At 44.7% G+C, this 22111-nt stretch overlaps 1 protein-coding gene and 1 long non-coding RNA gene across 2 annotated transcripts in view; one reads left to right on the top strand and one right to left on the bottom strand.

Annotated features, from left to right (window-relative positions):
* Positions 1 to 22111, bottom strand: part of eys (EGF-like photoreceptor maintenance factor) — a 186283-nt gene that overhangs the window by 68781 nt on the left and 95391 nt on the right. Inside the window, exons 27-32 of the mRNA XM_086179793.1 lie at positions 10550 to 10646; positions 9905 to 10012; positions 7093 to 7238; positions 2049 to 2220; positions 1501 to 1579; positions 896 to 1095 (exon numbers count right to left, since the gene is read on the bottom strand). Coding sequence (XP_086035919.1) covers positions 896 to 1095; positions 1501 to 1579; positions 2049 to 2220; positions 7093 to 7238; positions 9905 to 10012; positions 10550 to 10646 — 802 coding nt within the window. The remainder of the gene's footprint in view (positions 1 to 895; positions 1096 to 1500; positions 1580 to 2048; positions 2221 to 7092; positions 7239 to 9904; positions 10013 to 10549; positions 10647 to 22111) is intronic.
* Positions 18652 to 20715, top strand: LOC147248010 (uncharacterized). Its single transcript, XR_015109347.1, has 3 exons — positions 18652 to 18985; positions 19544 to 19674; positions 20257 to 20715. It is a non-coding gene; the product is annotated as an uncharacterized LOC147248010 (long non-coding RNA).

Raw genomic sequence — 22111 nt, forward strand, 5'->3', positions numbered from 1 at the left:
AATGGATTTGAAAATATCAGCAAACAGTTTGCTAAAACAAATGGAGCGTTATCTTCTGCAGCAGCTTCACATTGAAGGTGTTTTCACTTAATAGACTTTTATTAGCATAGAAGAGGCAAAGTGCTTCTAATCCCCTTCATCTTCAACAGGCCTAAAACAAAAATGCAGCAGCAAAACTAAACGATAATCATTTTCTTTATTTTTTGATATATCATATCACTCTGAAAATTTCAGGGAATAACGGAAGAAGAGGGAGTGCAGGAGAACCTCTCCGTCCTTCCACCGAGCCCTGGTGTCGGAACACTGGCGCCGTGTGTGCAGTAAGACCAGATCATGGTTGCTCACTGAATGATAGCCAAATATTGACTTCTTTATCAAAATGCTTGCTGTTTGCCCTGCTGTGTGGACATGCGGCGTTCCACTCCGCCTGGCCGTCCCACTCTGACAGCAGCACACCGCTGCTTCGCTCTGTCATGGTTAGTTAGGGCTTCTTGTCTGTGATTGAACGATCGTTGGTTTGCAGCCTATTGGGGAAGGTGCAGTCTCTTGTGAGTGTGAACACATTCAAAGAATCCATACATCCGTCAGCTAGTCCAACCCACTTGAGCTCATGCTTTTGCTGTGGCATTCTTTTGTCTAGGGCCGCTTGGACTGCTTGAAGGAACAGAGAGTGGCTGTGATGACAGCTGCTACACTTGCTACTGGCATCCTGAAGTACAACATCTGGCAGGTACAACCTCTCCCAGTTTTTTTCCAGTTTGGTGGTGCTGGTATTTGTCAGCACTGCCAAGATTTCCAGTCTGAGCCTGCTTGAGTTGGATCATATTGGTATGACACCATAAGGCACTCTTTCAATGTCATTTCATCAAACAAACAAACAAAACCATCAGCTCACCTGCATGTGAAGTTGGCTCCTTCACCGTTGATGCAGGTCGCTCCGTTGAAGCAGAGAGAGACGTTAAAAGCAGCTTGGTTACAGACGTCTACATCATCCTCACAGGTCCTCCCTGTGTAGCCATCCAGACAGAAGCAGGCGTATTTATCAATGAGATCCACACATGAGCCTCCATTCAGGCAGGGAAAAGAAGCACAGTCCTGGGAACAAAAAGGATGACAGTGAAGTGTTATAACGCAACAGTGGAACGCATTGAATTACCATCTAAATTTGTGGTTAAAAAACAAACAAACAATTAGGATGAATTGTTAAATTGTTAAAAAGCAGCCAAGCAAATTGTACATGAAACTGAATGCTCACAGAGACCTTATAAGCAACTCAATATCTTATCTCCAGAGTCCTGCTGAAGCTGCGCTGTGTTCAAATCAATCCTGCATTAGACTGAGCAATTTCTTTTAATCAGGTATTTGTAGAATGCTTACATGATCCTTGTAGTTCGATTGACTTATCTTGTGGAAAATTCGATGAAGTTAGTGATACCAAAGGCCACACAAAGATTGCAAAATTCTCTGGTGAACATCCTGCAGGTTTATTCATTAACTCACATCAATGTTGGTTTCACATCTGACGCCGGCCCATCCCGCCTCACACAGACAGGAGTAGGAGGATATCCCATCAGTACAGCTGAGAAACAGAGAATTGATTCACCAAACAACAGCGCTGGAGCGTGGAGTGAATTAAAATGACTTCAATAATACGGTCCTTTGCTGTATATGCAGGAACTTCTTCAGCTAAATGAGACTTCCTCCGACAACGGACGCAGTGACCGCAGAGTCAAGAGCATCACAAGCGTTTCTTACGCCACACAACGCACCTCTGCTCAGAGGTTGGAGGGAGTGTAATTAAAAACGTATGTAAACCTCCACCAAGGGGAACTCTGACTTTGACTACGACTGATCTGCCCCAGAGTTCAGCAGTCCGTGATACACACCTCCACCATCTTTGGGGAAAACTGGCCCAATAGTTGTTTTGCAAAATCATGCTGACAGACACACACACACACTGCTGAACTCATGGCCAGGCAACGGCGCCGCGCTACTTCTGTCTCACACACACAGTGTTTGTGTTTTCAGTGGTGGAGAAATATTTGTACCTTCCATGAAGACAAGGTGCTGATAGGCATTCGTCAATGTTGCTCTCACAGTCCAGACCCACGAAGCCATCAGGACACAAGCAGTGGTACTGATTAGGCGCGTCGATGCAACGGCCATTATTGTGGCAGGGCTCTGAAGCACACTCGTCAATGTTCACTTCACACCGGGCCCCTAGGAGACCAAGCACATTCTAGTAAGTCATTACATATTCAACAGCCTGACAGGGTCATTTCAGTACTTCAGAGCTAGAAAAAAATATATCAGTGGGAAGCATCGCTGCGGGCATTCAGGGGCACGGACAGCTGATTATATAGTTCTTTCAGGTTTTCAACCTTAAATCTTTACAAATCTGTGGAAACATCCAGGACATTAAATGAGAATTTAAAAGTTAAGTTGAAAAAACTACAGTGTGAAACAGCTCTAAGAGCATGAGCACAGAAGAATGACATTCGCCAGGATTATTGCAAAAAGACGATGTTGACAGAACACAAGCCCACCAACCGTAAATGAGGTGAGACAAGGTAGGCGTTTGTAGGAGGAGCTGGAACAACCTCACCAGGGTTACCCTTCCTGCTAACCATGTGATAGCGTACGTGCCCTTGTCAAGCCAGGCAATGATTATCTACAGAGCTGCATCTCCCATTGATGACTGCTTTGTCAGCCTCATTCGTTATTTTCCATGGATCTACAGACGGCTCTCACACCGGGTCACATTGCTTAGTGGGCAGCCGCTTCCAACCACGTCAATACCTGATTTTAAATTGCACTGTGGCTCTGACCTTCAGCCTGAGTAATTCTGAGGGCAGCCACCGCTGCACAAGGGCAGATTTTTCGTTTTCATATTGAAATAACAGGAGCGATGACGAGGGACCAGACTGGATCGACGCTGGACTCTTGGGCTTATTTTTAGCTGTTTTCCAAACCACACGCTGGTGAACTAGGATATATTAATTCGGTTGTGGTCTGTCATAATATGTAAATCAGCAGCTCTTAATATCAAATCTTTTCCCTCAGATTCAAATTCCGATTGTTTGTCCACTGGATAAAAATTCCCTTTTTTAAAAAAACAACGGTCAAATCTAAGACCAACTGATCTTCAGTGTTGCAAACAACTTGAAAAGTAGGCAATCCAAAGTTAACAAACTCCGACTTTCAAAGTTGCCGGTCTGCTGTCACAAGCGTCAGCGAGTCTCCTAAAGATCAGGGAGCTTGTTCTCCACACAGACCTGCTCCAGCAGCTGACACGCTGTCCTCTCTGGTCTCCAGCTCTCACGACGTGAACACACAAGCACCAACATGAGTGACGTCCAGCTTCTCTAGCCAACTTCTTTGCCTTTATGTTACCTCAAAGTCACTTAATATTCTTCTCCACTGGCAACCTACCTTGATGCTTGAATGAACGCGTGGCATCATAATAACCTTGATAGGAGTTTACAGTTGAGCACATCTAATTTTCCTGAGAATTCAGTGACACCAACATCGTGTGGCTGCATGGAGCCACTGATACCAGCAGCAGCAAGTGAGCAGGCCACAGGAAGCCAGGGGCACCACACTGGGGTCCCACGCCCCCACAATGAGGACCTGACACAGTGATCGTGGCATTTGACCAGGAAAATCTTTTCAGGTCATCTTTGAATTTGGACTTTTTTGCCAAATGTGAAGATGTTTCCTCAAACTGTGCTTCCTGTGGTCTGTGATGAGGCGGGACTGGGACAGGCAGCAACCGTTGACGGAGGTATAAAAGTGGTCAAACATCTTTACCGTCTGTTAGAAATACTTAGAAAGAAGATTCTGTAAACAAGGCTCACAATAACGGGGACAAGATTAGCCCCCCCGGCTGTCTGCAGGTACTGGAGCTCGACAGAAATGGCTGCTGCTGCAGAAGCGATAGAAAGAACTGAGGAGGTTGGAGGAAATTCTACAACATTCAACATGTTTTTTAGTCCCACCACAGTGGTAAAATGATGATTTACAGCCCTGAATCTCATGACTGACTCAGCAGAAATGCTGTGGTGAGCTGATGTAAACACACATGGAGGCAACAGCAGCCACAGCGTATTTATTACTGTTAGTATGAAAGAGAATTAATGAATCATCTTCACAAAATCCACCATGTTGTCCCCCGTGACTGTCCGTTGTTTTGTGTCAGCCTGATAAAACCTTTCAATTGTCTGAGAGGAAAACTTCCACGGACACCAGAAATGGTCACTGAGCCACCAAATAAGCACAAGGATTAAAATAATAACAAAAAATGATGGACAAACATCACACGTTTGCTTCTTATCAGCTGAGGAGTTGTGCTCACATGAAAATGCACTCATTTTGGTCAATTTTGACATTCTGAGCAGTAAACAGACGATCAAGAATCTCACGCGACCCTGAACCAGGAACACGGAGGGTTCTCGGCTGCAGCAGCACACTGACTGTGTTCTTGACGTATCGTGGTGCTGATCCTCCGCTTTTCCATCTGCTAATATGATTCATAAATTCAAAGTGAAAAGCCCCAAATAACACATGTTTTATTCATCCCATCTCACAAAAGTGACAACCGCTTTCTTCTTCAGTCACAACAATTAATGAAAACAAGAGAACGTTTTATCTCCAACATTAAAACAAATGTATTTCATAAGCAGCAGATCTCTGGAGAGGCCGGGTAAGAAAGATGACAGCTACCACCACATTGCATTTGTCAAGTTCACCAAGCAAGAGTGAACGTGGCCAAGCCTTAGCAGCTTGTGAAAGCCAGAGCATCATCAGCATCATCATCATCATCATCATCATCATCAGCCAGCAATGTGCTGACTGAGGGAACTGCTACAATGTGCTGATTGTACGCTGCGACCTCTCAAGGGAACAGGCTCCTTAATGATGGGTGAAGAGGAGAAAACACAAGGTGACAACAATGCGCTCAAACCATGATTGATACAAACATGATCGCCCATTAATCATGTCACTGCAGTGACCTCTGACCTCAGTGTAGAACACAGCTCCCATGTTGAGTTAAACAAGACAGCGGGACCGTTGAGTCTATAACACAACACATGCTTGGTAAAGATGATGACAACTGAGCTCAGCCAGCGCACACTGTTACATGAACATGTCAATGACACATGCAGGAAAACACGGCTCACGATAATTAGAAAAAGAAAACCATGAATAATTGTATGTAATTATGCTTGAGAAATACAGCATCAGACCTGATTCACCATGAAAGAACACTAACGATGTCACACACGAAGAAATCACAGCAAAAACATGTTGGACCTTAAAGGTGAAGTTGCAGACGGCAACCACTCACATGGTCCTTCCTCTGAGGCGGGTCCACACCAGACAACGGGACCGTGCAGGTTTCACCACAAGATGAACTACTACTCATGTACACTTGAAGATTCTAATAGGTGAGAATGAAGTATTTAAACCTCAAATATGAAGTTGTTTCACTTCCTTACAGCCAAAGTGGACATTTGACAAGACGCTTCCAGAGGTGTGAGGGGCTACGAGCACAAAAGGCTGCCAAGCACATGATAAGAGAACATACAACAAATGATGCAGGCTGATCGTTAGATGAGTCATGTCAGGCTTCATGGGAGTGACTGACTCCTCACAAAGATCTGAAAGAACCACTGGAGGACAGTGAAAAAATGATCCATGGTTTCAGGTGCCTGCAAACTAAAGAAAACATGGCACTAAATATCATATTTAATATCTGCCAAAGGGTCCCTCTCATCATACACACGGGAACATCTGAATGGTCCCTCCGAGTTTCAGATGAGTGCGACGTGAACAAAGTGTCTGGCTTGTTGTTCAAACTGCTGTTGCTGAGACAGAGCTGAGGAAAGAAGCCCGTAAAGATGCACCGACCCCCAGAATGCAGTAAGAAAATTCAATATGGATGGTGATGCAGGTGGAAATGAAGTGTCATTACAGCTTAATCACGTCCATGAGAGTAAGCAGATAGAGCACTAGACTGATTTATTAGTAAGCAGCTTCAACTGTTCCAGTCAAAATGAGTTTTGGCATTCGATATGTGAAAAAATACCCTCCAGTTCCCTGATGGCTGAAGCAAATATTATGATAATAAAATCAAGTGACACAACAAGTTACAGTATTGCAGTGATAAAAGAGATGCCACATCAGACCATCACAGCAGGAGAGAGATTTAAATCAGTTCCAATCAGGCTGCGGAACATCATGCGATAAATCACCCTCAGAAGACAAATGGACTGCTAAACCTGAACATTTCACACACGTCCACCAGCAGGCCAAGATGCTACACATGTTACCAGAGCAAATATTTACTGTGAGCTCCAGTTGGTTTGAGCCAATCCAAACTCGATCCTCTGGCCGCTGGCTCTCTTGGGGAACCCTGCTTCCTCAGATGAGCTTAGCGCCACAGAAAAAAGAATGACTTGTACGATGCCGTGCGTGGGCCTAATAATAAAAGCTGCTTCTGTGGGAATTGGGCCATGCGTGTCAGGTTCTGCTCTCCAGAGGAGCAATACCTTAGAGATTTCCCCCTCTCTCAGTTGGGAAAGGATAAATTGATGATGCAGTATGGAAGACAAATGAAATTAATCTTCCCAGCACCTGACAGGAAACAGCTTTAGATCTGAGTGCAAGAACACACACACACACACACACACACACACACACACGCACACACACACACACACACGCACGCACGAGCGCGCGCGCGCACTAAAATAACTCGATATCTGTCTGGGTGGAAAACAAGACAAATGGATTGAAGTACAGCAACAATAGTGTTGGGTGTCTAAATGGGCAGAAGCGGTGAAATCAAGGCAGCCAGCAGACACAGAGAGGTCCTCATCAGATATCAGAGGTGACATAAATTTATCTCTTGCTAGGTTTACTGAAAAGCCGCCGCTGTATCTCGCAGAGGCAGGCCAGCTAATTAAAAGCAAGCATTGTGCAGCAGTTTTTACACTAAGCCAGATCTGTGTCAGAGCTCCCTCAATAGTCATGATAAGCCTTTTAGACCTTCATATTGATCTTCATGTCACCGAATGGCGAAAGACCTACCTGAGTATCCAGGGCGGCAGACACATTCGAAGCCCCCAGGCTTGTTGATACAGATGCCCTCGTGTAGGCAAGGTGAAACTTCACACTCATTCACATCCAGGTCACACAGCGGTCCAAAATAACCAGGAGGGCAAATGCACCGGAACCTGAGGAAGATGTGATAACACTCAATCATTAGGAAATAAATCCAGGACAGAGACGGTAATTACAGCGTGCCGTTATGCTTCGTTTTCCTCTATTAAGATCGACAGTAGGAACTGGCACAGGCTCGCAAGACCTTGAAGTGAGAGAAAGTGTTGGTTCTCCTTCTATTCACATTTTGGCTTGTGTTCTGTAAAGCAAATCAACGTGTTTCATTCTTAATTTCTGACGTGAAAAAAGCTACTGGCAGATAACGACGGTAAACAGCGTCAGTGTGTTTGCTCAAAGAGACGATCATTCAACAACCGAGCAAAGTCGTGACAACATACATGGACCGGATGTTTATCAGTCTTCAAGTCTGCCATTAAATAACGAACGTAACCTTAATGCTACATAACATTAATGCCCTCGCACCAGTCACAGCAGAGCCATGTGATGAGGTCCGTCAGCGGCGTGGAGCACGTTTACAACCAGCTGCACCAGGTTGATGGTTCTGGTCGCCGTGCAGCAAACACAGAACCATTTCTGTGGAGATTCTTTCATTTTAAAGCTGGAGAACCACATAATCACAAGGAACAAAAAACAAGCCTGCCATGAAAAAGTGCCTGCACCGCGGTGGCGTGTTCGGTGCAGCTGCTCAGGCAGATTACGATGATGGTGAAAGTTGACGCAGCACCAACAAAACCACAGTCACAGTAAAAAGCCCATCAGAGAAGATGAACAGCACGACTTGGGTTAGATAGCTTAGATTAGTCGATGGGTCTCAGCGATGAGTCCCAGCGTCACAATCTCAGACCCCGGATGAGATCCACCCTGATGACCACTAGTGCTCCCCTCTGCTGAGTGTGTTCACACTTGGCCGTCAAACCGTCTCCATACGAGTCTCCAGGGATCTGAGCTCATCTTCCTGACACGTATGTGGATAAACACATGCAACCCTTCTGTCTGCAGACTTGTTACCTGCTGCAGTTTCTAGTCACTACAAGCGGTACGCAAGAGTATGTCGCTCAGAATGCACACACCTGGATGGAGTCGATCAGCGCATCCACTCATCTCTCACTGAGAGAGAGAGAGAGATCAGCTGATGGGCGAGAGACGTTTACTGCCTCATAAGAGCACCGGCGGCTCAGCCAGCAACACTCTACCCGTGTGTATCAGCTGGAGATTAAAGCAGGAGGGAGTGAAATAACAGCCATCCAGTGGCTTTCTCAGCACGGTCCTGACGAATCCAACTGGCTAGGATGTTTGATGCAGCTGTAATAATCTGCGTCAAGGAGCTTTCACGCCATCAGACGTTGTCATAATGCACCGCCGTCCGCTCGCTCAGCGGGGGTATTTCCGCTTAGACAAAGGACATCAGCTGATCAGGCTCCTCGACTGTGGCCGAGGACTCAACCAGGACCCATCTAAGTTCACACTACTGAAAGAATGTGGCCACATGTGGTCTGACCTCTGACCTGGTTGATAGTGATTGGATCCCTCAGGACGGGTCTTGACAGCAGGGGGGCGGCGCTGCTGTGCACCCGCCCACCGTGCAGGGGAATGAGTTGGGGAAAGGTGAAGGTTAAGACTGATCTTTCATTCAGAAACTGACCAGCAGCTCAAAATCAAACAATATGGCAGCAATCAAGTCTCCTTGTGAATAACTCAATTTGAATTATGTTTGATGCTTCATTATTGAGGGAAAGAGTCTAATGTGTCTGATAATGTAGTTTAGTCGATTCAAATCCCACTCCCCAGCTGTGGTTGGGTCTAATATCCCGTGACCGAGCGTCTCTGAGGAGATCTTGTTTGTGAGCTAATAAGAAAACATGTAATGAGACACCTCACTGCTAAAATCTAAACCTTATTTGATGAGTAAGACTCCATTTTCCTCATTAAACCGGTTTCATTAGATCTCATTTCTTTGATATGAAAGACTATCTTTATTCAAGTGGCACAAAAGACCTGCGCTGCTTTATTGTGTCAACTCTAAAGCTTCTGTGGTATCAATTAGCTCACTCTTGAGCACACTCGGCTACGCTAACACTGCTTGTGAGCTTTTTCTAAAACACAGTCACACCAGCATCCTGCATAAAGGACTGGAGCGCACAGATGCAGGACAGCCAGGGCCGTGAGTCTGATTCCTCCCTCGTACAGAGACCGGTTGAGCCTGCTGGGTCAAGCTGGTGGAGACGGCGGCGCCAGCAGTGCTTGTGGTGGACAGCCAGGTTAAAACACACCTGATGTGAACTCCCTGGACTGTGCAATCAGGGGAGCGCTCTGAGCAGGGCCAGGTCACATGGGAGCCAAATCATGACGGGAGAGAAACTAGAGACAAACCATTTAGGACTCAAACTGGCCCTGGGACTTCTCTACCCATCTGTCCAACTGAGCCTGGAAGCCCCGGGGCTCCCATTAAGCACAGCAGAGGGAAGCACCAGTGGAGCTCCACAGCCACGGCAAATCTAGATCCTCCATGTGCTCCTGCTGAATTTACTCTCTGTCCTCAGAACAGCAGCTTATGCATGCAGGATGGAGGCAGGCGTGTTGTATAGACCTCTGAAGAGGCTTTATTACTTCACATCTCAAAGAGATTCATTCTACCTGGCCATCAATGATACATGCCATTCTTTAAGCACATGGTGAATAAAGGATAAGATGTAAAGTTAATAAAAGAACAATGACATACTCGTTCACAAGGTCTTGACAGACGCCAGCGTTGATGCAGGGGCTGGAGGCGCACTCATCAACGTCTTCCTCACAGTGAAGGCCAGAAAATCCCATTTTACAATCACAGCTGGAGAGGAAAAAAGTTAATACTGATATTATTGTCTCACATGGAAATGGAGGATCTGGGTTTCCTGGTCCTGGTCTGGTTTCTATGGAAGCTGAGAACAGTCATGCTTGCGATTCGTTTGTAATGCCATCATCTGAAGATAAGTTCATTTATCTCACCGTGTCAAGACAAGTACGACATCTTTCTCCGGATCATGAACTCGAGAAGACGTTCATTTTATCTATTTATCTTGAGAAAACAAAAGCTCAAGAAGGATAAATAAATATAACAATCATTAATTAACTGATTATCACATGACAACTGCCAAGTAAAATAGAGCAATAATTAACTTGTGATGATGGCATTCAAGTTTTTAATTAAACTACAAGCGTGGTTTCTGTAGGACTGCACGTAGGAGTATTGAACAGTCCATGTTGTAAGCACAACAACCATGATGTTGTTCTCTTTTTCTCTTGAGTGGATAACAAGCGAGAGCTCAGAGCGGGACAGAAGGCTGAGAGCCAGCTGCCTCCTGGGAGCAGAGACGCAGGTCCTCACCTGTAGCTGTTGACCTGGTCCACACAGTCGCCCTGGTTTTGGCAAGGATTAGAGCTGCACTCATTGGTGTCAATTTCACACCAACTTCCCTCAAATCCTGAAAGATAGATGAGATGGTCATGGATCAGCAAGCCCCACCACACTCTGGAAACGTCAGGGCCGATGATAACTAAGACCCCGGTGGAAGCCTTTTTAATGGGACTAGTAGCCCCTGTAGCATATCTCATCTTCCAGCTCTCAGCCCTCACTGTTTCCCCTTTGAGAGTGTGTAAGTCTAATAATACTTCAGTGCCACAGACAGATTGGGCTGAGGGTTAGCGGTTTGGGAGGTGTGTGTGTGTGTGTGTGTGTGTGTGTGCGTGCGTGTGTGTGTGTGAGTGTGGGAGAAAGCGAGTGTGCAGGGGGACATCTTGTTAAGTTGGGGCAAGAGGGAGAGGCTAAACCCAGGAGCTCCTTTGCCCGGGTTCATTAGGGGTTGAGGGGAGGGACGGCTAAGCAGATGAGCACCGATGCTGTGTCGACTTCTGAAGGCAGCCTGGGAACTCGTAATGTTCTGGCTGTCGGAGGAAATCCTCTGGTGCTGGTCCTGGTCTGATCTGTTGGATGTTTTCTGCTGAACAAGTCAAACTGCCTGACTGCACTCCCTTCATTAGAAAATCACTTACACAATACATTTGGAGGGGCAAGACTGGGGGCAGCATGACTCAGAGGTAAAGAGGCCTTTTGGCAACCGAAGGGTCACTGGTTCCACCCTCAGGTCCCCCGTGACCGTGTCGAAGTGTCCTTGAGCAAGATACTGAACCCCTAATTGCTCCTGACTGGAGCTGTCAAAATGTAAATTTGATTAAGTACATATTTTGTTGTTAATGTATCAACATTATTAGACCATAAATACAAAGGGTTCAAATGGATTTCTAAATGTATTAATAAACTAGTAAGTGTTGGATAATTTTTTTTTGAGGCTCATGTGTTCATGCGCAACGTTGCTGGGTCTTCCTCTTCTTTTAATTTCAATCAGATTGAATGAAGCCAACTCACATCGCTGCCCTCTGCTGGTTCCCCCAGCTCCGTACAAGCCAAATGTGTTTCTGAATTTATTTCTTCCCCAAATCAAATTGAATCTGTTATTTTGCCAAACTCACTAAAACCAGATGTTGTGCCTCCATCAGCTGGTCCAGTTGTTCTTTACATTTATTCCCAGCGGAATCATGAAGTATGGAAGGTGCTGCAAAGTTCAATAGAATTTAATGACAGCAACCAAACAAAAACATCTCAGAGGTGATGGTGAACAACGTCAAACAAGTGCTTGTGAAATTCTGGGAAATCAGGAGATGATTCTCAGTATTTGCTTTCTAGCGGTGTGAGGGCAGCACGGCTCAGAGGCAGAGTGGCTGTCTACCAGCCGAAGGGTTGCTGGTTCGATCCCCGCTTCCCCCGGTGACCGTGTCCTTGAGCAAGATTCCGAACCCCTAATTGCTCCTGATGGCCCTGCAAAGGTGAAGTGACTGTGACCTTTTCAGTTCAATGCTCGAGTTCAAGTGGCTGTTTGTGCCAAATCTGAATAGCGTTCCTGAGGTGTTGTGTTAACGAGGATGAGACCTACTAACACCCTGACAGCGTTTACTTTGTCACCAACGAGGAAGAAAAGAAAAATCAGTGATTTAAAAATGGAGCTTGAGGATTTGGAGGCAGCTTTTCACTGTCCGTGTGACATTAGACTCCTTCCTGACTTGAGTCTGAGACGACTGGCAGAGTCTCGTCCCAGCAGAGCACCGCCTCTGAAGGGTTAATAAGAGCAGCTATAACGAGTGTCAGTGCTGTCTCATTCTGTTCCCACTGCTGGATTCACCCTAACTTCAAGTTTCAAGAATCTTGAAGCTACCACTACAGAAATATGGGTTGTGAAGTTAAACAATGATGAGGTTGCTTCAAACACACACGTCATGTGGAGCAGAACATCTGAGGAAGATAATATGACAAATTCTAACGCAATACGACCTATTTTTTTCTTTGCTGGGTTCCAGGAATCCATAAACACACTGATGACTCCGTGTTCAACCATGTTTTGGTTTTTATAATCTCAATAGGAACCAGAGCACAGACGCTATGCACCTCTAAATCAGAGCACCGTGAATACACAAAAGTTTGTCCCAATCCAGCACTTTGAAGTTAGACGGATCATAAACTTCTCTGGGCACGTCGTCAATGCAGTTGGACGATCACCACAGCAACAGTCAGTACAACACACACTTATGCTTCCTACAACGTGAGGTCGTAGAGCTTCCAAAGCTCTTACAAAGCACTGGTGAAACATCATTGCCAGCACCAAGGTTGACGGCTCAGGTCCGGTTAAAGTGAGGCAGAGAAACACTTGGCCGGGACAAAATCTCAACTCAGTTCAACTCCACTCAACAGGACAAGAAGAGCCGTCTCCCACGGTTTGGTCAGGCTCCCCAAACATCCCTAGTGGTCTTTGGACATGGTCATAGTTACTTAGACGCCTGTTGCTTTCATGAGTGCCGGTGGTTTCAGGATACTTTCCTGAGGAGGCCAGGTGAACCACCTTAAACTGGAAGACAAACCTCTGCCAGGGCAGTCCTGAAACCCCAAGCCAAACCAAATGTAAAAAAATATACAATCTCAAATCAAATCTGATCCCAAACGTAAAGCTCTCATGCCTGGCCGGCGCTACCCCTCCACCAAGCTGGCAAAAATGACCTCAGAGTGTCAGACACTCACACGGCACCGATCACATGAAGTGCTTGGCAGAACCATGAAAATGGTTTTAAATGTAATGATATCTGATTATGCACAACGTGAGGAAAGACACATGAGATGGGGGATCAGGGCTCCTGGATTCGGGGTGTGACAGTGACACAGCTCTGTGCTTCCTGGACCTGAGTGTGAGAGGGATTCCATGGGACCACAGAGCATCTGGTGAATTATGGGACAGCACAGGTTTCCCAACCTGGGCTGTCAGTCAAAGCCACGGCGGAGCACCTTGGGGACAATTTCGAATGTCACCGCAATGTAATGCATCTTCTGCCACGAAGCAGTGACTGGAGGCTTCTTTGACAGAGCACAGAGACACCCAGGGCACATGCTGGTGTAGTCATTCCATCATCAGGCTGAAGGTAGAGTTTGTGATCGCTGCCGCCGCCGGTGAATGTCTCCAAGGACAAGAAATTGTGGGTAGTCCCCGGTGGATAGTGAACTTACTTTGATGGGCGCTTCAGCTGAAATATGAGCGATGTCTTCATTCTGAGAGGCAGACTTTGGTTTGGGACGGCTACATTTGCCGCAGCAGGCTGCTGTCAGTCTGGTGCAACAGTTGGTGAAAGGCTGCCCGTTTGAATTGATTAGTTATTAATTTACAAAGTACAAAACTGTATTCTAAATATCCATTTTTTTGTGATACAGCTGTTGTGACTCAATCTGGCTGATTAATGGGACACACTGACCAAGGGGAGATTAAAACCGTCATCATGAAGACTGGAACACGAGAACTCACGAGCATTCAAAGTTCAATCTAACAAATTAAGCACAGCACGCTAAAAATGCTAAAATCGAACAGGTGAGACTGCCCTGGGGCCTGTGAGAGAATAAAACACTTTACAATTTGCCTTTAGACTTTTTGCTATAAAATGACACGCACTGAATTGTCCAACATAAATAACTTATATTAAGACATTAACTCATGGAAAAACTTAATAGAGAAAGTCAAACACATTTTATGTTTGAAACGTCCTTGTTCGGCCGTCCTCAACTTACTTTTCAGGAAAAGCGGTTTGAAATTGTTCTGTCTTCGGCTGAGTGAGAACTAACCTCAAATACAAGTTGCATTCATGAAATACTAATGAATTAATTAATCAATTACATTAATGGATGAAAAAGGCGAAGGAATATAGTGCAGTGTGGCACAGACACCATCACGTCTCCGTTTTATTTCAAAACGCAATAGAGTTTATGCTCAGGAAGGCTCCAGGTGGAAACTTTAATTTACTCCGCAACGTGCAGGTCAGCACTTAGAGGGCATGTATTGGGACGTATTTTGCAGTTAAACAGGATAGAAAGGAGGACAAAAATGTAAGGAGGAATTTAACTGGAATGCTGAAAACTGGGCGTCTCTAGAGCGTCATTAGGTGACGTGAGCCCTCAGCACTGGCGGGTTGGCGGCGTCAGCCAGGCAGAGAAGCTCCCCGTCATAGCTGAAGCAGTCCAGCCTCCCCAACATGAAAATTTTCCAGCCCTCAACAGTATTTTGGAGGAAGAAAACAGGATTTGAGGTGGTAAAAGTCAGAGACTCACCGTTTTAGCAGCTAACGAACTAATGTGCCTGCGCTTGTCGACGTATTCGTAGGGTTGACATGGATCCTTCAACTGTTGAAATATGCGACTAAGTATCTGTTTTTGTCTTTAGATTTGGAAACGTCTCTATCTGAGCTGCACAGGGGAGGAACTTCAGGTTTTGGGAGCGGAGCAGGCAGAGATGCTGCTAGGCTACACTTCCCATCCACTACCATTCATTGTGCTAAGCTAACTAGCGGTCAGCCGGTCTCTGGGGGTCTCAGCAGGTCTGGTTCTGGGGAGCTCCTTTCAGGCCAACTAGACAGAAGCAGACACATGCATCGGGTATCAAATTAGACATCACACTGATGCTTCTCATAATCGAGGAGAAGGCGCTAAGTAAATAGTGTGTTACCTCACACCTCACAGCATGTGTGAGAATAGAAATGTCCTGTTAACACAGTGGACGCAGCTAATTCAGCCCCCTGCTTCACACCTGGACCACCTCCTCAGCACTGCTAACAAAGCTACAAAATGATGAAACACTGACTTTAGTGAAAATGTGTTTACTATGTAGCTTCATTTCTACAGCTCCTGTGTGAAGCTACAGTGACCTCCTCCTCACGTTGTGTATTTAACCGCAGCTTCTCTCGGGGTGAGCGAGCGGACCCTGGATATTTTTCTTTTCTTTCAGCTTGAGTTGTGGAACACAACATTTAGATCATGCTTATTTTTTGTTACAATGCGACACACAAATTGTCCATATCCTGCTTTCAAATATTTAGTAATGACAGAAATGATCATGCTTAACAATAATGCTTTAAATGCAAACTATGAAACATTCATGTCATAGAAGCAGCCTGTGGTGCTGGCAGTGAGCAGCAGAGCTGCTGAGCGTCGAGAGGGAGGGGAAGACGTCTGGAGGCGTTGTCATGGATGTCTGAGCTGAGGCCGTCGCTATGGCTTCAGAACCAAGTCAGACTCATGTCAGTGCAGGAAACACACAAATATACATATTCTGTAGAGTCAGCAGGAACGGCAGCACTGCACAGGAGCAATAATTCCTCCACCTATTAAAAAACGAGCCTGTTTATATTTCGTCATTACATACGTGAATAGATAAGTGATCATATTTCCATTTCCAGTGGATGTGCATGGTCAGCTGTTCATTTGTCTATTTATGTAACACACATTATTTCATGCAGTAACTGCAGGATAAATGAAAAGATGCCTGCAGCTTTGGTTGCAGTTTTATATCACAGGGATCAAAGTTCATCAACATACATGCGATTGCTGCTTGCTCCTTGAGTGCTGGTTGTCATTCATGCAGTTATTTTTCCTCCTGTTTGTTTTGATGATTTAATGAAACATCTGACGTGTTGTCAAGCTTGCTACCATTTGTACTGTGGTGCACTTTCAAGGTACACGCTCTTTAATGGGGTGAGAGAAATGTTTCACTTATCACTGCATTTAGACTAAGACTTGAGACAGGCGGTGATATAAGAAGCTTTTGAAAAAGATCTTTTTTCTCCTCTCAGGAGGAATTCAAGCATTTGCCACTGATGTCATACATGTATCAGTATATCAGACCAAACCAGTGCTTTTATCTCAGTACTTTAACTTCATCATGCTTTAACACGGATTTTATTTAAGAATGATTTTGTATGCAGGATTCTTGTTTGTAATGGAGCCGTTGACATGTATGTGTTGGCGCGTTTACGTAAGTTAAGGATATGAAGAGTTCTACTTTCTATAACACTGGATAAACATCGGCGACGCTTGAAGGCATCGCGTCCTCTGGGAGCAGAGCTAGTGTTCCTGAAACATTTCAAAATCTTTTTTTTTGTTTACAGTTGGAGCAATTCACTACTTCCTGTTTTAACCCCGTCCTCTCCTGCCCAGCAGCAAATGAGAGCACACTCATCCTCACGCAGCCCGCCAGCTTGCCCTCGGCTGCTACGCTGCTGACAGCAATAAGCTTCGTGAGACGTAGTGAGCAGCTCGCTGGTGACTGTTTCTGCTGTTGAGTTTTGCCTCCCAGGCAACACATGGGCTGCCCTCAGCCATTTGATTGGTGGCTGTGCGTAGCCTGACAGCTCCGCCAACAGCAGACAGTAATCACGCACAACACCTGAACACAGACATGAGGAAGGGCCCATGGAGCGTGACTAAAACATCTCCCACATCCACTCCTGAAACGTAACCATTACTATCAGCTCTGTTACAAAAATCTATATTATTCTCACCAAATTTGCATACGCAATGTGAAGTGGTGAGGGGTTAAAGGACAAGGCTACTAATGAGAGGAGTTGTGAAGAGTTACGAAGAGAAACGCTCGGATGCCACTTCCTGCTCACGGAAGCTTTGTTCTGCTTTTGTGCAGCTGTTGTTGAGGCTGGAAACAGAGGCCTCAAAGCTACCATGCGTGAAAAAAGCCGCCTTTGCCCTCAGCAATGGAATATGACAGCGTGCTGAGACCTTTGCTCGCTGAAGGGGTCCGCCGTCACACTGAGACTCAACACCTGCTCCATGCTCATATGATCATGATCATGCCTCTCTTTGTGCTGCTACTTTCAACATATTAGTGTCATAGTAGTAGTAGTAAAAAATCACAACACAATTATGCAGAGTTAATAGATGAAACCACGAGTTAAGGCGGTTTGCGCATAAACAATCCCCCTGATATGATGAAACGCATGCAAGTTATTGAAAATAGACCTGTGTAACAATGTCCCTACACTGAGAGGGGAAGGGTGACACTCGTATACTCCTGCCAGTCCATCTACGGCGTTCAGTGAGAGAAATCCAAAATAAATAATCTGGTCCATGTCGTGCTTAAAAGCAAATTATCACTCGGAATGAAGCAATGAGGGCCACCACTCCGAAACACATCGTTTTCAGTCTCATATTAGGTATGTGTCAGTCTGTGGCTGGCACGGCTTCACCGCAGGTCATTAACCAACTGTTGGGTAGGACGCTATCTCAGTCTTGTGGAAGGTGCAGCACGCTTTGCAAATAAAGGGGTTTGTTCTCCATCTGGCCAGGAGCACCTCTGGGAATATTCTCAGCCACAGAGGGCAAATGCTTATTACATGTAAAGAGACCACACAAAGCTTGGATTAATTCACTTCTCTGTAATGCAGAAATCCTGATTTGTTGCTTCAGGCTAAATGACCCCCTGTCTAAAAGCACTCTGAACCAAAATGGACCCACTTGTCATCCAAAACACAATGAAAAGTGCTCCATAAACACTACAAGTAGGCTGAAAATACAAGGATGGAACATATTACGAAGTCTGTCATGAATATCACCCGGTGCAAAGGTGCTTCATGGTTCTCACATGTGCAGCAGCACTAAGTGACTGCCAGTCACAAGACAGCAGAAGAACAAGCTCCACAAATGCTAATCATATCATTGTCCAGGGGGAAAAAAGGAATATTTCAGCTTGAAAAAACATCAACAAAAAGCTGGCAGATGGTCTGTGCGTGTGTGTGTGTGTGTATGTCTGTGCGTGTGTGTGTGTGCGTGCTACAATTGTCTCATACAATAATAACAGAAATAAACAACAAACATACTGAATGATGAAGCTATTTATGGCTCCATAACATCAGCAGTCCAGCACAGTTTATTCTGTATTTCATGTTGGAATTGATGACACAACAGTGTTTGTGCTATGATACGTTGGAAGAATAAATGTAGATTAAAGCTGGAGGGCAGGCACAAATGTGAGTCATGTGAATATGAAATTATTACAGAGAACAGTCGGATATGTGAAGTGTGTGAGGGTATTTATAGCACCATGGCAGGTTGATGGCATTTAATTTAATCAATGTAAACAAAGTGGACGTTTTCATGCTGCAGTAGATAAAATTTACTGCAACAATATAATGTTTTGATGTGAAGACAAAAGCAGACTGATCCAAAGATGCTCCAGATTCAACCATATAAAAGATTATTTTCATGCCAATTTGTATCAGCTGCTGGAGAGCGGCTCCATTCATGAGATCGGGAGCATGTCGGCTTAGTGACTCGGTGTCAGAAACAGACCCGGGTCTTAGACTGCCACTCTGTGCGTTGGGTTCTGCAGCCCAATTACACCCAAAAGACCGACTCGGCATCGACCAACCACCCAGACCAGCACATTTCAAGGTTGAGGTCCAGTAAAACACCACCCATCTGGGCTCCATGTTAGAGTTGTAAAACCAAATATATTAGAAAGATCAAGGAAACTTAAATTCCTTCTTTGTTTCAATACTTTGATGAACTTGTGACAACTGATTTATTATTTAAAAAATTCATTTATATACCTGAGAAAATGCCCTTAATAGCAGAAACAACATGGAAATGATTTTCAACTTTAAAACAAAATTAATGATGGAACTACAAAGAAAGGTTTCTAACAGACTGTAGACTACAAACTCATTAAAAAAAAAATCAGCTAATCAGAATTAAATGTTTGGACAGCATGACATGATAAACTTCTTCAAATATTGTACATTTTTTAATTCGCCTTCAGTAAAGTGGTGTATTCATAACAGTTTTATATTATTTATTTCAGTATAATATTCAAAAGAATACATCGACTTTAGGAAAAATACTCGATGATATACAACACACCCACTTCCATTCGTTATGCTAAGCTAACTAGCGCTAAGTTCAACGGTAAACCTCAACAGTCTTTAATCAGTTGGGCTTTTTGCTGTTTAGATGCTGAGGAACAAGTGCATCCTGGTCGGTGTCCCAGCGAGAGCAGCTTGAACCCAGGACGTGGTGAACACTCCTCTACCAACACAGCAAAGACATCAGTGCCTACAAGCCTCTGAATCTGATGTAACCTTGTACGATAATCTGTGTTGAGTGGTGCTAGCGCTGGTTGTTTCCTTTGTTGTGGCTGTTGGCCAGTAACCCTGACCTCCACCTCTACCCTAACACTCCTCTTTTCAGGTTGCTCCTCTACCAGGTCAGCACTCCCTGCTGAGGCTGCTCATTAAGAGGAAACTGGAACATCTGTGCTGGACAGGAGAGACGACTTAGACCTCCTAGCCCGTGGCTCAGTGGAGGAAGACAAAAACTTTAAACATGAGCTCATTGCAATCAAGAGAGGATAAGAGCTTCAGCTAGCTCGGGTTTTATTCTGGCCTCCAGGTGCTCACAGCGTACCTTTGTAGACAAAACTCATTTCCATTGTGGCGGTGCTTTACAAACCGCTTTCATGCTCCTCCCAGGAGGCACCACCTAATGGCTGCCTTTTAGTTTCTGCTGAAATGACTAAGCTACCACATAAAGAAGTAACCATGAAAAGAAAGAGACGATCCATATCCAAATGATGAAGCCATTAAAAATCAACATTTAGGACTTGAGAGGTCGTTTCCCCCATTAGTGCAATTCTAAGACTACCGTCTTACTTTTCGTTTTCCCAGGTTCCCCAGTTCCTGAGAAAAGGCAACGTACATGGAGACAATCAGCCCTGTGGCCTTGTGCTGTCTGCTGCCTTTTCTTTAACCAGCAGCAGCCAGAGTGGGCTCACAAAAAAGATCCTGGCTGCAGGTGAGCACACACATTCACATGCACTCACAAGTGAAAAACAAGAAAAAAGGATCAGCACAATAAAAAGGCTCCCCTGAATGCTTTCACGTCGAGACACACGAGCACAGCTGAAGATACACAAGGAGGATATTTCACTGCAAACTATGGCACTGCATGAACCAGACTCCTGCCACCCACTTCATCATGAGAGATATGAAGAACGTTAAAACACAAGTAAAGCAAATAGAAATCACAACAGAAATTCTACTGCAACAAAGCGAGAGCTCAGGTAACCTGCGGACGCTGGGACGCTGAGCTTTCTTGGTAGCTTTATTTTATGCATATTTTGCAACTTGACCTTATTCTTTCTTGTTTATCGCCTCTTGACAAACAAAAATAATTAGATATATGCAAAAAATAACAGACTCCTACTCTTATGAGTAATATGTTAATGTGAATCATTTTCTCAAGTGGACTGGAACCAATTTGACAGCTTTGTAATCAGGATCACTTCGTTCTGCTCCATGTTTCTCTGTCTTTGGTGCCCTCTGCAATCCCACTGCTGACAGCGACTCTCCTTCATGGAGGCTGTAAGAAGCTCCTTCCTTTGTAAACCAGACTCAGATCCAAACGCCTCTTTGACTGAGACATGTGCCATTTCATGTTATATAACTTCATCTCATCTCCCAGTTCATTCTAATTCTGCACACTGAGTCATGGCCAGAAATGCTAATGTTGTTAAAAGTTCACACTGATCATGTTTAATATGTAAAGAGCGCGTATGAATATGTGGCATGAACTCTTCTCATGGCTGCAAATCTGGAAGACAAATTCTAATTTAATTAGTCCTGGGAATATGGCCTACACTGTTGCCTCAACACAGGATTGAGCCTGAATAGTAAATAACAAACCTGTGAAAATGCTGTGCTGGGATCCTGCCACGAGCTGTACAACAGCCCTGTGTTTGTTGAGTAGTAGCTATGTAGGAAGGATTTATGGTGAATAATAATGTAGAGAAGTGAGTCATAATATGTGTATGAAGTAAAGACGACCAAGCCCACGCAAAGCTCTTGGTTTAATGTATGCAGCCAGCACCTAATTTCCTATTCCTCTCCAAGGAAGCCTTCAGAAACTAACCCAGCCGCTCTATTTATATCTGGCAACATCTCTTCCTCCTCTCGCTGATGGAACCATTAGGTACAGTACTGCATAACCCTATGGCATCTTTCACTGCAAAATGGTACATTTGAATATTAAAACCCAGACAATCAAGTAATCTGATTTCCTCTGTGACACACATTTGGTATATCTTCTTCAATCTTCTTCTTCTGAGAATCATTTTGAATTGATAGTCCGACCAAGATCTGTCTCATTAGTATTTAACGCTCATCCACACGAGGTTTGATGATTCAAACTGAGAGTTTCCGCTTTCGCAGCAACTGTGTGACTTCATCTCTCATAAGATGCATGAAAGTTCTCTTGAAAAGATGTTAAGAAGCGGTAACAAAACAGAACTTAGCCTAAACTGCAAAGTGTATTTAGTCATATTTGCTATATGCTAAAATGTACCAATTCATATTATTGAATTACTCTCCTGTCGATAGGATTGACAAAGCCTGATGTGTCAGAGGCAACTGAACCTGAATTCCATGAAATAGCTTCATTCAGTTAGCATGACACAGTGGAGTTTATCAGTCACAATAACATGGAGAGTTATACAGCATATGAGACACCCCCTCGCCTTAAGTT

The sequence above is a fragment of the Aulostomus chinensis genome, chromosome 16 (genome assembly GCF_037954235.1).
Source record: "Aulostomus chinensis isolate RoL2024-O1b breed Wild chromosome 16, RoL_Achi_v1.0, whole genome shotgun sequence".
NCBI classification, from domain to species: domain Eukaryota; kingdom Metazoa; phylum Chordata; class Actinopteri; order Syngnathiformes; family Aulostomidae; genus Aulostomus; species Aulostomus chinensis.